The sequence below is a fragment of the Rutidosis leptorrhynchoides genome, chromosome 9, assembly GCF_046630445.1.
Source record: "Rutidosis leptorrhynchoides isolate AG116_Rl617_1_P2 chromosome 9, CSIRO_AGI_Rlap_v1, whole genome shotgun sequence".
In the NCBI taxonomy this organism is placed as follows: Eukaryota; Viridiplantae; Streptophyta; class Magnoliopsida; order Asterales; family Asteraceae; genus Rutidosis; species Rutidosis leptorrhynchoides.
The window spans coordinates 90,516,797-90,530,680 of record NC_092341.1 but is presented as its reverse complement, the minus strand read 5'-3'; the positions used below and the strand labels follow the sequence as shown (position 1 = coordinate 90,530,680).

General features: G+C 35.2%; 1 protein-coding gene across 1 annotated transcript; it reads left to right on the top strand.

Annotated features, from left to right (window-relative positions):
• The first annotated feature begins 10,044 nt into the window (after window positions 1–10,044).
• On the top strand, window positions 10,045–13,667 carry LOC139868245 (uncharacterized). Its single transcript, XM_071856573.1, has 4 exons — window positions 10,045–10,444; window positions 10,678–10,887; window positions 11,092–11,561; window positions 13,524–13,667. The coding sequence occupies exons 1-4, from the start codon at window positions 10,045–10,047 to the stop codon at window positions 13,665–13,667; spliced, it is 1,224 nt and encodes a 407-aa protein (XP_071712674.1).
• Window positions 13,668–13,884: the final 217 nt, after the last annotated feature.

The window sequence follows — 13,884 nt, the reverse complement described above, 5'->3', positions numbered from 1 at the left end:
ACATATGGAGTGTCTATGGTTATTCCAAATAATATATATAGATGCGTCGATATGATATGTCAAAACCTTGTATACGTGTCCCGATATTTAAAGTGCGTAAAATAAATACAGAAATTAAATGACGATAAATGAAATGCGTAAAGTAAATAACAGAAATTAAATGACGATAAATAAAATTGCAAGAATGTAAATTGAGATAATTAAATTGCGATAAATAAAGTGTAATCAGTTAGCTGGGAACAATTAGCTAGGAACAGTTAGCGTGGATTCTTAACAGAATTTCTCAGAGTTAATTTGTTTGTTTCTATCAAATTTTTATTTCGTCAAATGTTTTCTTCATTATGCCACTTGTTGGATTCTGATAGGTCAAAATCCAAATATGAAATTGAATGAAAATGGTTATTCTGCGGTGAACGGATACATATATTGGTGGTTGTAAATAGGATAGTAAAGGACTGTTGAATCAGATTCAAAGAATGTACAATGTAACTTATTAATGTGAAATCTAAATATTCCTCAGGTATTACCTACCCGTTAAAATATTTTCACCATTAACAGTTTGTACAAAAGAATTTTTAATTACAATCTTTATGAAAACATTTATACATATATATTTTCTTCAGATGTATTCATGGATTTAATGAGTTAATATAATATTAAACTCATTTAGTTTTCGGTTGGAACTAGAATAAATAATCTCTAAAACTTTAGAGATTACATATTCGCCATGTCGAACGAAGATAAATGAGGTAGAACGATACGTAGAACGAAGATCATACTCAAAGTACATATGATGATATTGAAGCTTGGATTGTTGATGGTACTGGTGCTGTTATTGATTGTACTGTTGGTGCCGGTGATGTTGCTGAAGCTGGTACATTTTGTACCATATTCTCCGAATTGATTATTCGAGCGCGAAGTTCGTTGACTTATTACTCTAGGATGATTGTCGGTCGGAACGAGCGGATGAATAAGGTTCAGAATTGTGGATAGAATATAATCTTGTCGAGTTACCCTGGAAATGAGACTGAAAATGGTGTCTCGAACAAGTTCGCCGGTAAATGCTTCAGGTTCATTGCCAAGAGGTGAATTCGGTTGGTGGAAGGGATTGCCTTCTGCGCGTCTCCATTAATTAAGTCGACTACGAACCCATCAGATGAATTGATAATGGCTGATTGTTTGATTCATGCCGATGACACTGCTTTCGGAGCTTAGGTGAACATCTATGTCGGAATAGCTGTCGGAATAACTATCGGAATAGCTATCAGAATCTGAGGGACTCGAACTGGTTGCAGGATTCATCTCGTATGATCAGATGAAGGATTTTTGATAAGAAATAGATTATAGGATATAGATTAGTGCCCTGCAATACATAATTTACATATGCATATATAATACTAAAATCTCATAAGTTACGGAGGAATCTACGGAAGCTGTTAGGCAAAGATAACAATAATAGATACGCTAAGATATGAATTTATCTATACACTGTCTATGCAATAGAGGCAGTAAGACGTGTCTAGACTTTAAGGATGATAAGCAATTAATTTTCAACATTAATGATAAGCAAAACTTTTGACATGCAGACACGGTCGAAGTCCAGACTCACTAATGCATCCTAACGACTATCAGTTAGACATACTAATGCAAGACCTGGTTCGCTAAGACCACCGCTCTGATACCAACTGTAGAAACCCGTCGTAATCCATCCGGACAAAGTCCATATCGATTATAAACGATTCATAACAGTTGATTACATCGCGAGGGACTTGACCTCTATATGATACATTTTTCAAACATTGCATTCGTTTTTGAAAAGACAGTCTTTCATTACATCAAAAGTTGACAGCATGCATACCATTTCATAATATATCTCACTATAATTGCCTTAATAATAATAATCTTGATGAACTCGATGACTCGAATGCAACGTCTTTTGAAATATGTCATGAATGACTCCAAGTAATATCTCTAAAATGAGCAAATGCACAGCGAAAGATTTCTTTCATACCTGAGAATAAACATGCTTTAAAGTGTCAACCAAAAGGTTGGTGAGTTCATTAGTTTAACATAAATAATCATTTCATAATTTTAATAGACCACAAGAATTCATATTTCCATTTCTCATAACATACGTCCCTTGCATAGAGACAAAAATATCATTCATATGGATTGAACACCTGGTAACCGACATTAACAATATGCATATAAGAATATCCCCATCATTCCGGGATCCTCCTTCGAACATGATATAAATTTCGAAGTACTAAAGCATCCGATACTTTGGATGGGGCTTGTTGGGCCCGATAGATCTATCTTTAGAGTTCGCGTCAATTAGGGTGTCTGTTCCCTAATTCTTAGATTACCAGACTTAATAAAAAGGGGCATATTCGGTTTAATAATCCAGCCATAGAATGTAGTTTTAAGTACTTGTGTCTATCTCGTCAAACATTTATAAAGCAGCGCATGTATTCTCAGTCCCAAAAATATATATTGCAAAAGCATTTAAAAAGGGAGCAAATGAAACTCACGCATAAAAATATTGTAAAACAGTTAATAAAGCATTTGCATGTATTCTCAGCCCAAAATATAATGAGTAAAAAGGGCAAATGTAACTCACGCATATAAATATTGTAAAACAGTTAATAAAGCATTTGTATGTATTCTCAGCCCAAAAACGTAAAGAGTAAAAGGGATAAATGAAACTCACCTAATGTATTTTGTAGTAAAAATACATATGACGACATTGAACAAGTTTAGGATTGGCCTCGGATTCACGAACCTATATTATTCATATATATATTAAAACATATAATGATCATACAATGGCATTCAAACTAGGTTATATATATATATATATATATATATATATATATATATATATATATATATATATATATATATATATATATATATATATATATATATATATTAAATAGTTAATATATTACTTATTTAAAATAGAAATGTATTTATTATTTTCAATGTTATTGCATCTATATATGTTATTTTTATGTTGAAATAGTAAATTAAATATACTTTTAATAATAATAATAATATCAATAATAATAATAATAATAATAATAATAATAATAATAATAATAATAATAATAATAATAATAATAATAATAATAATAATAATAATAAAATTAATAATAAGTTTTCTACCTTTAAAGAGGGAGTTCTAAAATAAAATGCCCCAGCCTAGGCTCGAATTCGTGACCTCTCGATTCTTGTCAACTCCTCTACCATTTGTTCTGTTTCAATTTTCTGATATAATTAGCCCCTTAAATCTATCATCCTATAACTTCGGTCCAATAAATGAGCTTAGTTCCCGGCCCAAGTAGCTAATCACGGTCCAGCAGAAATATCTTAGTCCAACAGCATATTGATGTTTGATTAAAAAAAAATACGGCCGGAGCTAGGATCGAACTTGGGACCTTTTGTTTAACAAATCCCTACTAAACCACTGGAGCACTCATCAATTCTTGTATTAATTCGTATATTTAATTTATTTAACCTGTAAATATCCATTATCTTCTTCATAACCCAAAACCCAATTAATAACTAAATCATCGAATTGCACAAATGGTTTCTTAAATCTGTGTAGCAGCGAACTATACTATCCTCATCGTTCTTTCGAATCATCATAAAGCCATCACATAAAATCACATTTATCATCATCTAATTATCATCTTAACCTAAACAATCCTAATATTCGTTCTAATCATCATTAACTTAATCTATCTTAATAACCACTATCACGTAATCATCATAACATCTTAATCATTTCAAACAACAGAAAGAAAAATGACATAATCGAATGCAATAGCAGTTATCGTGGATATGGGTAGTCACCTGTTTAACACTCAGCTCTATAATCTGACACTTCTATAATTCGGCTCGACAGGAAACGTAACTGGATCAAAGCCCAACTGGAATATATTTCGGCCCCATATCAGAAAAGAAAACACGGCCCAAAAATATTAGTTTGTTTGGTTTTGCAGTCTAATTCAAATAGAAGTGACCTGAATATATTACTCATATAAATTCAAAAATCAACTTCCTTGCTTTTATATCGACCGACACAGAGGTTTTGTATATAATATATGGAATTGTGGTGAGTGGAGCTTTATTGTATTGCATATGTCAGCCACCAGTGAAGCCTTGTCCCCTTGATTAACAAAAGCATTTTATATGATTCTAATTATATACACGTTGCACTAACCTTATATATCTACACTTTATAATTGTCCTCATCCCTTTACCGTATTTATTTCGGATATCAAAAATAATAGAGAGGGATGAGAGTGAAGAAGGTGATGGAAGGAAACATTATAGCAACGGTTATAGGGAATAGAGAAAAACCGAAGGTGGTGTTTGGGTGGTTCGAAGGTACAAGATAAAACAAGAAACGAGAAGATGCAATCATCAAATAACAAGTGAGAGAGAGAAGAAGAGGATGAGAGAGAGATGGTTTGCTATGGTGGTTTTAAATCACGAGAGAGAGAGAGGGGAAGGGATGGAGGATTGTGGTGGTTTTGGGTAATCATGGATGGTAATATTTGGTATCCGATTATGGTGGAAGATTGTCACTAAGAGGAAGAAACAAGAAAGGGTTTGTGGTGGATACAATTGATCGAAGTGGTGGTTGTTTATAACGGATTGAATAACAAACGAGTAGCTTGTGATTGGGTTCTCAATGGTGAGTCTCGAAAGGTGGTGAAAAGTGATGGTGTCGTGGTGTGTTTTTATGGTGTGGGTTAGTCTTCAAATGGGTTTTGATCTTTGCTGTTTTCAATCGAATTGTATTTACAGAGTATTATGTAAATATTAATAAACCTAATTACAGCTACTGCGACCCCATTATCGTTTGTTTGGTAGTCTGATTTGCTAGACACAAAATATGCTGTCAGAATTAATAAAAGAAAAAGTAATATCACCTCTTGTTTGTTATAGAAAGTTTGGAATCAATCTATACTAGTTGGGAGGCACCAAACAAATTAGGATACAGTTTGGAAAATGATTGGAAACAAACTCATGTAATTTCCTTGTGTTAATACATATATATTCTGTTATATTTATATACTAGTAAATATATAACTGTATAGGTATTTATATATATAAATATATAGTTGTAATTTATTTATATATACTCATATATATCTGATTTCTTTTTATATCTGATAATATATCGGTATACCTATATATATAATTATATAATTGTATATATATATATATATATATATATATATATATATATATATCCGCATTTATTTATATAGTTCATATATCCGTTTTATGTATTTGTATATATATAAAATCTGTATATGTCTGTATGATATATCTATATATCTGGTTATTTAATTATATCTGTATTTTATATATCAAGGATACATAATATTATTTATAATACAACTTTAATATTTAACTTTATTATAAATAAAAATAACAAAACTAATAATAATAATAATAATAATAATAATAATAATAATAATAATAATAATAATAATAATAATAATAATAATAATAATAGAGGAAATAATAATATTAATGATCATAATAATATTAATAAAATGAGAATTTTAGTAATCAAGTTAATAATACTTTTAATAATTATGTTTTTACCTGCATTTACATATTATCAGTTATATATAGAATTTATGTACATATTCAAACTGCTATTTATATATAGTTTTGTTTTAAATATCAAGTTTTATTATTCATGTAAATATGTTAATTATATACATTGAAACGAGTAGACTCAAAGTCTAATATTATACATTTAAAACTTTGCTAATGTCGACAAATTATGTTCGAAATCATTTACGTTCTATATACTCTATATATTCAATATAACAAGTTTTAGTTATTTAAATTATCTTTCATAAAGACTAAATCACATAATAGTTCAGTAATATATTTAATTTATTATATATAATTATTTGCATATATATTTATCTATATATACATTCCTGTTTACAGTTAAAAGTTCGTGAATCGTCGAGAATAGTCGAAGGTCGAATGAATGTATGTAAACAGTGAAAATAAATTTTGAGACTCAATATTACAGACTTTTCTTATCATGTCGGAAATATATAAAGATTAAAGTTTAAATTTGGTCAGAAATTCCCGGGTCGTCACAACTAACACATAACACTCTCAATGAGTTACCTTCATATCTTGGTGGCGTAAAGTACGATACCTTCGTACTACCTTCGGGGAATTGCCAACAAGTATACATTCATCATCATACCTTGTAACACCATCTATTGAGTGATCAGATCCAACATCCTTGTTCCCTTAACAAGGGTAGCCAAGAATTGTACAAACAATTGGCGCCATCTGTGGGACTCCACATCAATATTCACGTTGTTTGAGAAAAACACAAGATCAAGGCAGATTCTGATCACCCACCACCTGGTTTCTCTTTGCCATCGGAAGTTAACCAACATGAAACCGGGACACGAACACCTATCACTCCTACTATGCCGATAATCACAGATCGGAGTGATTCTGAACCACCATCGATAATCGACAAAACCTTCATACTCAATAACTACAATAACATACGCGTCGTCATCAAAAAGTTACAAGAAGAAGGGCATCTGCACAGTCGACGAATCCTCACGTACGACAGTGAAGATGTCGACGAGGAAATGGAGATGGAGGCGAGGCCAGCGAGAAATCTTCCTCTTACCAGCCAGCCTACGATCTCGCAACTAGTAATCTCTCCAAATATCACCCCTCAGCCGTGCTCTCCCAGCCAGTTCAGTCAGTGATTACCACCAGCATTCCGTGGAGCAATTCTGGAGGACCGGTTGTGCAGCAGTATACCTTCGGGAGCCCCTTCCCCATGGTTTCAAAAAACATGCCCAACACTAGCACTGTCTTGCCAACCACAGGAATAATCCCTGTGATAAATCATCAGAACGCTTCGTTGCCTGCGGGGTCACAAGTATGGAACAGAGGGAATCAATGGGTTGGTTTACCCTACCAGAATGTGTACGCCGAAAGTCTCCACATTGTAAACAACCTCCATTGCGAAGCTAACGTGAACGTTAGCGGATGCGTGGATCAGTCCTGGAAGAGCCAGAAAACTCCCTTCATATCTTCGATACAAAACCACCCGCTACCTATAGGAATGAAAATACCTTCCCACTTGGGATATTATGAGGGAAAGGATGACCCTGACGATTTCATAAACATCTTCGAAGGCGCAGCTCAAATGTCGAGATGGGATATGGCCGTAGCTTGCCATGCATTCTCATATGTGCTTAAAATCGATTCAAAGATCTGGTTCGACTCCTTGGCGAAGGATTCTATCTCAAGTTTTGAGGATCTTAAACGACTTTTTAGGTCGAAATTCAGTCAACAAAAAAAGCACAAGAAGAACCATGTTGCTGCCCACAGTATCAAGCAAAAAGATAATGAAGCTTCGAGAGCTTTTCTTAGCCGGTATATGGATGAAACCCAACAGATCCCAGGACTCCCGGAGTCACAAATAATCTCGGGACTCTTGTACGGCTGCAGGACCCGAGCGCTGGTAGAACATCTTAGTCAAGATCTGCCAGACACTTACGAAGCTTTACTAGACAATGCGTATGTTTGGTTAGACGCGAAGGACACCGCCAATAGCTTCGTATACGAAGAATCACAGAGCTTCAAACGAAAGGCGTAGGTAAGTCACCGTAAAGATAAATCCGGAAGAAAGAATGAGCGGAACAGATTCTCTCCCTACAGGAGAGAAAATACCTCCGGTATCCTCAGGACTTTGATAAAGTCGCCTAAGGAAATCCTAGCTACCGAAAGGGCCGCCCAAGCTTTTAAAGCTCCGCTAAAGCTGAACAACAAGGGCAAGCTGAGGGATACAAGCAAATTTTGTGACTTCCACAAGGACTTCTGGCACGAAACAGATGACTGTATACAGCTAAGGCAAGCCATAGAGGAGGCCGTTAGATCCGAGAAATTGTCACATCTAGTGAAAGGCATAGGTAACACGAAGGTACCCAAGCAAGAAGCCAAACCCGAAGAAAAATGCCAAACACAGAAAATGCCATATTGACAGTTACAGAATGCTTCGCCGTTGAAAAGCAAAGAACTTACAAAAAGGAGAGAAGAAGTAGGGTGATAGATTGGGAAGAAATCTCCTTCCCAGGACTCGATACAATCACTCCATCCGACAAGCCTGTCACGGTCAATGGCCGAATCTTCGAGAGAAACGTGCACCGAGTTTACTTAGATAGCGGGAGCACGTGTGACATCATGTACGAACATTGTTTCTACCAACTCATCCATTCTATCAAAGCTCGCCTAAGTCCTCCAAGAGTACCCTGGTCGGATTCTCTGGAGAAAGATGTTGGCCTTGCGGAGAGATAGATCTTGATTTCACCATCTGAGAACCACCGTTATCCAGGACATAGACGCTTGACTTCGTAGTAGTCTGATCCACCTCGCAACATAACATTTTGTTAGGAAGAGTGGCTATGATGAAGATGGGGATAATTGTATCCACTGTGCACCAACTGGTAAAATTCTACATACCCGAAGGTATCGGCACCCTAGCTTCAACTTATGATCGGGAGAAGGTAATCATGGCCATCAGGGAAACGGAGGAAAGACCAGGGGAATGCGTCCTTGAGACTAGAGAGAAGGATCCAGAGGAGGAGAAAATCTCCATCAACCCTCTGTTCCCCGAGCAACAAGTAACCATCGGAGGTTCCCTACCTTCGGAAACAAAGAAGAGGCTTCGTAAGTTGCTATAGGCCAATATTGATATCTTCTCTTAGGAATACGAGATATGACTGGCATCCCTCGAACACTCAATATCGAAGGGACAATGTTCTCTACAGAGCATAAGCTTGACGAATACAAGCACCTAGAGCCGATACATCAAAAGAAAAGAAACCTTGCTAATGAAAGGGATGAGTCTGCTTGTAAAGAAGTAGAGGAATTACTCCAAGATGATATAATCCGAGAAGCAATATACCCTACCTGGGTTGCAAATCCTGTCATGGTAAAGAAGTAGGACGGAGGTTGGAGAATGTGTGTTGATTTTACGAACATCAACAAAGGTTGCCCGAAGGATTGCTACCCTCTGCCAGAAATTGATTGGAAGGTGGAATCCTTAACCGGATATAAATATAAGTGTTTTCTTGATGCTTACAAAGGTTACCATCAGATTCAAATGGCCGAAGAGGACGAAGAAAAGACATCATTCTTCACGAGCAATGGGATCTATTGCTACAAAAAAATGCCCTTCGGATTAAAAATGTCAGAGCTACATACCAAAGGCTTGTAGATAAGGTCTTCCGTAAGCAGCTCGGAAGAAACCTGGAAGCTTATGTCGATGATATGGTAATAAAAAGTGTCGAGGAAAGCACTTTATTGAAAGACATTCAAGAAACCTTCGACACCTTTAGGACAGTCGACATGAAGCTGAATCCAAAAAAGTGTTCCTCCGGGGTAGAAGAAGGAAGGTTCTTGGGGTATTACATCACAAAGAAAGGAATCTTAGCAAATCTGAAGAAAGTGGATAAGCTACAACCACTCAAAACTCCAACCACGGTCAAAGAAATGCAGAGCTTAAATGGGAAACTGGCGTCACTAAGCCGTTTCCTCTCCAGGGGTGCCGAGAAATAGTTACCTTTCCTTAAAGTTCTAAAAGGATGTTTGGGGGCGAAAAAGATAGTATGGACAGAAGAAGCAGAGCAAGCCTTCGTAGATATGAAAGCACATGTAGCTAATCTACTAACCCTCACATCCCCAAAGCTAGGGGAAACACTATATCTCTACCTAGCAACCTCCAAAGAATGCATCAGCGCGGTACTTGTGGCAGAACAAGAAAAGGTACAGGTCCTCATTTACTTCGTTAGTCGGGTTCTCCAAGGTGCAGAAGTTAACTACCCAGAGCTCGAAAAGCTCACACTCTCCTTAGTTCATACTGCCAGGAAACTACGAAGGTACTTTCAGGCTCATCCAATCATTGTGTTAACTAATAAGCAGTTTAGACATGTACTTATGAAGCCAGAAAATTCGGGTTGAATGGTTAAATGGGCCATCAAACTAGGAGAACATGACATCTGTTTCCAAGCTCGTCACTCGATCAAGGCTCAAGTGCTAGCAGACTTCATGGCAGAAACATCGGGGACAAACGAAGAAAGTGACTCCACCTTCGTACAAATTATCAGTCCGTCTGCCAAAATGGAGGAATGGAAGTTGTTCGCTGACGGAGCTTCTAGCTCTGATGGTTCAGGGGCGGGGCTAATGTTAATTAACCCTGAAGGACAAGAGTTCATATATGCACTTTGCTTCGAATTCAACACAACTAACCACGAAGCAGAATATGAAGCTCTACTCGCCGGACTTAGGATAGCTAAAGAGATGAAAATCGAGCATCTACAAGCTTTCGTGGATTCCCAACTCGTAGCCAACCAGGTTCTAGGTTTTTTCGAAGCAAGACAACCCACCATACAACTCTACTTGTCAAAGGTCGGAGAATTAATAGAAAGCTTCAAAATCTTCACCATCGAACATGTGAGAAGAAGTTAAAACAAGAAAGCAGATGCTTTGAGTAAATTAGCCTCCATCACCTTCGCTCACTTGGCAAAAGAAGTATTGGTTGAGGTCTTAGAAAAAGGTCCATCGAGGTATAAGAAGTGCATGAATTGATCACAGGGGAAGAAAACACTTGGATGAAGCCTCTGAAGGAATACTTGGAGCTTGGAATTCTACCCGATGATAAGAAGGAGGTGCGAAAGGTTCGGATCAAAGCACCGTCGTACAAAATAATGAACGGAGCCCTGTATCGAAAATCCTTCCTCACTCCGTGGCTCCGATGTGTCGGACCGAATCAAGCCTTGATTATCATTAGAGAAATGCATGAAGGTACATGTGGGCTTCATTCTGGACCAAGGTCAATCGTGGTAAAAATACTAAGGATGAGGTACTATTGGCCAACAATGCACGAAGATATGGTCACACTTTTACGAACCTGTGAGCCATGTCAGATCCATGCTATAGTTCAAAAGCAGTAGAAGCAAGAGTTAATATCGGTCCTTTCGGTATGGCCTTTCTCGAAATGGGGTATAGATATAGTAGGTCCACTTACCGAACCACCAGGAGGCTATAAATGGTTGGTAGTCGCCATAGACTACTTCACAAAGTGGATAGAAGCAAAACCACTGAGCATCACGACCGGGAAACATATAGAGAAGTTTGTTTGGGAGCATATCATATGTCGGCTTGGAATACCCCAAGAGATCGTTTCTGATAATGGGAAACAATTCGCCAAAGTCATCTTCCCGGGGTTTTGTGAAAGGTTACAGATAAAGAAAACCTTTACCTCCGTTTACCACCCACAAGGGAACGGACAGGTTGAGGTGACCAATAGAGATATCTTGAAAGGCCTCGAGAAACGGTTAGGGAAATGCCACCAAGGATGGATAGAAGAACTCCCCCTAGTTCTATGGCTCACCGAACCACACCAAAAAAGGGGTAACGGAGAAACGCCCTATAGCTTAGTATACGGCACTGAGGCGGTGTTGCCCGCTGAAATACAGGTATTTGTGAAGACCCGGAAATTTCCGACCAAATTTAAACTTAATCTCTATATGATTTCGACACGATAAGCAAAGTCTGTAATGATGAGTCTCGAAAATCTTGGAACTATGTTCATATATTCAATTACCTGTAACTATTCCCGACGAGCAAGGTTGGAGAACTCGGATCTCGGGGAGATCTCGTTAGGACATTTTTGGGGAGATCTCGGTATCTCGGAAATTTCTCGGGGAGATCTCGGACGTTGACTTACGTTGACTTTTCAGTTTTTTAATACAAATATAAATATATCTATAAATATTTGTATATTTATATATAATTTGACGAGAGTTTACAAAAAAAATCCATAAAATGAGTGAGAAAACCCGAGAATTACTAGATTTTATTAGAAAATCCAAGAAATGACCGAGAAAATCCGATAAACTGTGGCTTTGACCAAGTTTGACCTTGTTGACTAAGAAATCTCGAGAGATGGACATCTCGTCTCGGCAGCCTTCCTAAAATGAGATCTCGGAGTGATCTCGGGGAGAAATAAGGAGATTTACAACAATGCCGATGAGTCACTAACAACTATTTGTAAATAAATATGTAAATACATATGTAGATATAAAAATAAATATAAGTATATATAATATTTTGAATTAATAAAGTATAATATTTTGAATTAATAAAGTATACTTTAATTAATTGAAACTTAAAATGCAAAAAATAACAATTAGAATAATTAAGTTACTGTTAATATATATAAATATATATATGTTGCTGTAAAATATATATAAAATATATAAATATTATCTATTCAGTAAAAGTCAGCACATAATATAATATTACATAAATCATAAATGATAATTACAAGTTTAAATATAATTGATATATTAATATTAATATTATTACTTCCATTGATATCAATATCTGTATTATTAGTATTAATATAATATATAATATATAAATATAGAAATTAAAACATATAACATATTATTACTAGGGTTATTATTAGATATTATTATTTAAAATAATTATTATTAATATAGATTATCATTATTATTTTTATTATAAAATAATATAATATCATCATTAATAATATTACTATTAACATTATTATTAATAATTATTATTATCATTGTTATTAATATTATTATTATTATGATAATAATTATTATTAATATTAACAGTATTATTATTATTATTATTATTATTATTATTATTATTATTATTATTATATTATAGTAGTATTATTAATTAATCTATTTATGTTTATTTGTTACTAAAATTATATATAAATCAATTAAATAAAATTAATTATCTATCACAATCGATGATCAATTCTTTTCTTCATTCCTGCTCATGAAATTGTCCCCTATCTCCATTTTGTTACAAGTAGCTATCGATCTGTATACTAATTTGTTTATGTCCCTTAAACTGGATACACACTTCAATCAATTACATAAACATAACAAAAATAATTAGAAATTGTATTTCGTTCTTAATTCTTATTTTTATTCCTATTTTTTCTGATTGAGAAAATTAATAGCTACAATCGTGGTATATTCGATACAACTAATGAGTTAGCAATTAAACTATCATTAAACTATCAAGCTTGTTACTATAATCAAGAACCTCAAACTCAAGTTTGTTTACTGCCATCATCTTACAAACTTGTTACTCGTCTTCTTTCCTTTCCGCTTCATGTTTTCTGTTTTTGCAACTCAAACATCACACTAATTACCACCAAGACCTACTAACCATTACATGCTATTATTCTGATCTTGTACTATCATAAACCACCACTAAGAACCCTTTGTCTTTGTCATGAACACCATTGACAACCATCGAGTACCATCATTATTATTAACACTATATTCGGTCTACAACAGAATAAAAATCATAATGTTTAGTCCGATAACCAAACACCCATAACAACTATTGTTGCTCGATTTTTTTTCTTTTCTTCTTTTCTTTTGCAGGTCACCATAAAGCCACCACTGTTCATCATCACTTTCCACAAATCACCACCATCATGCTTGTATCACATGCTCGATCAAACCGTATCATCATCACTGAAACCGTTGTTCACCATCCTTCACCCACCACCATTAAACCCTCTTTAAACCGCCACCATAAAAACCAAGAAAACTTCCATCTCTTCTTTTCTCTCTCTAACGTCTCTCTCTCTTCTTTTATCAAACGTAATCCGCCATTAACCATCGCTGCAATTGCTATGCTATGGTATTATTTTTTTGTTTTAATCGACCAACACCATATACTTATTCTTGCTACTGCCGTTGTGGTCTACCTTGAACCGTTACCAGTTAACCGTTACTTTTG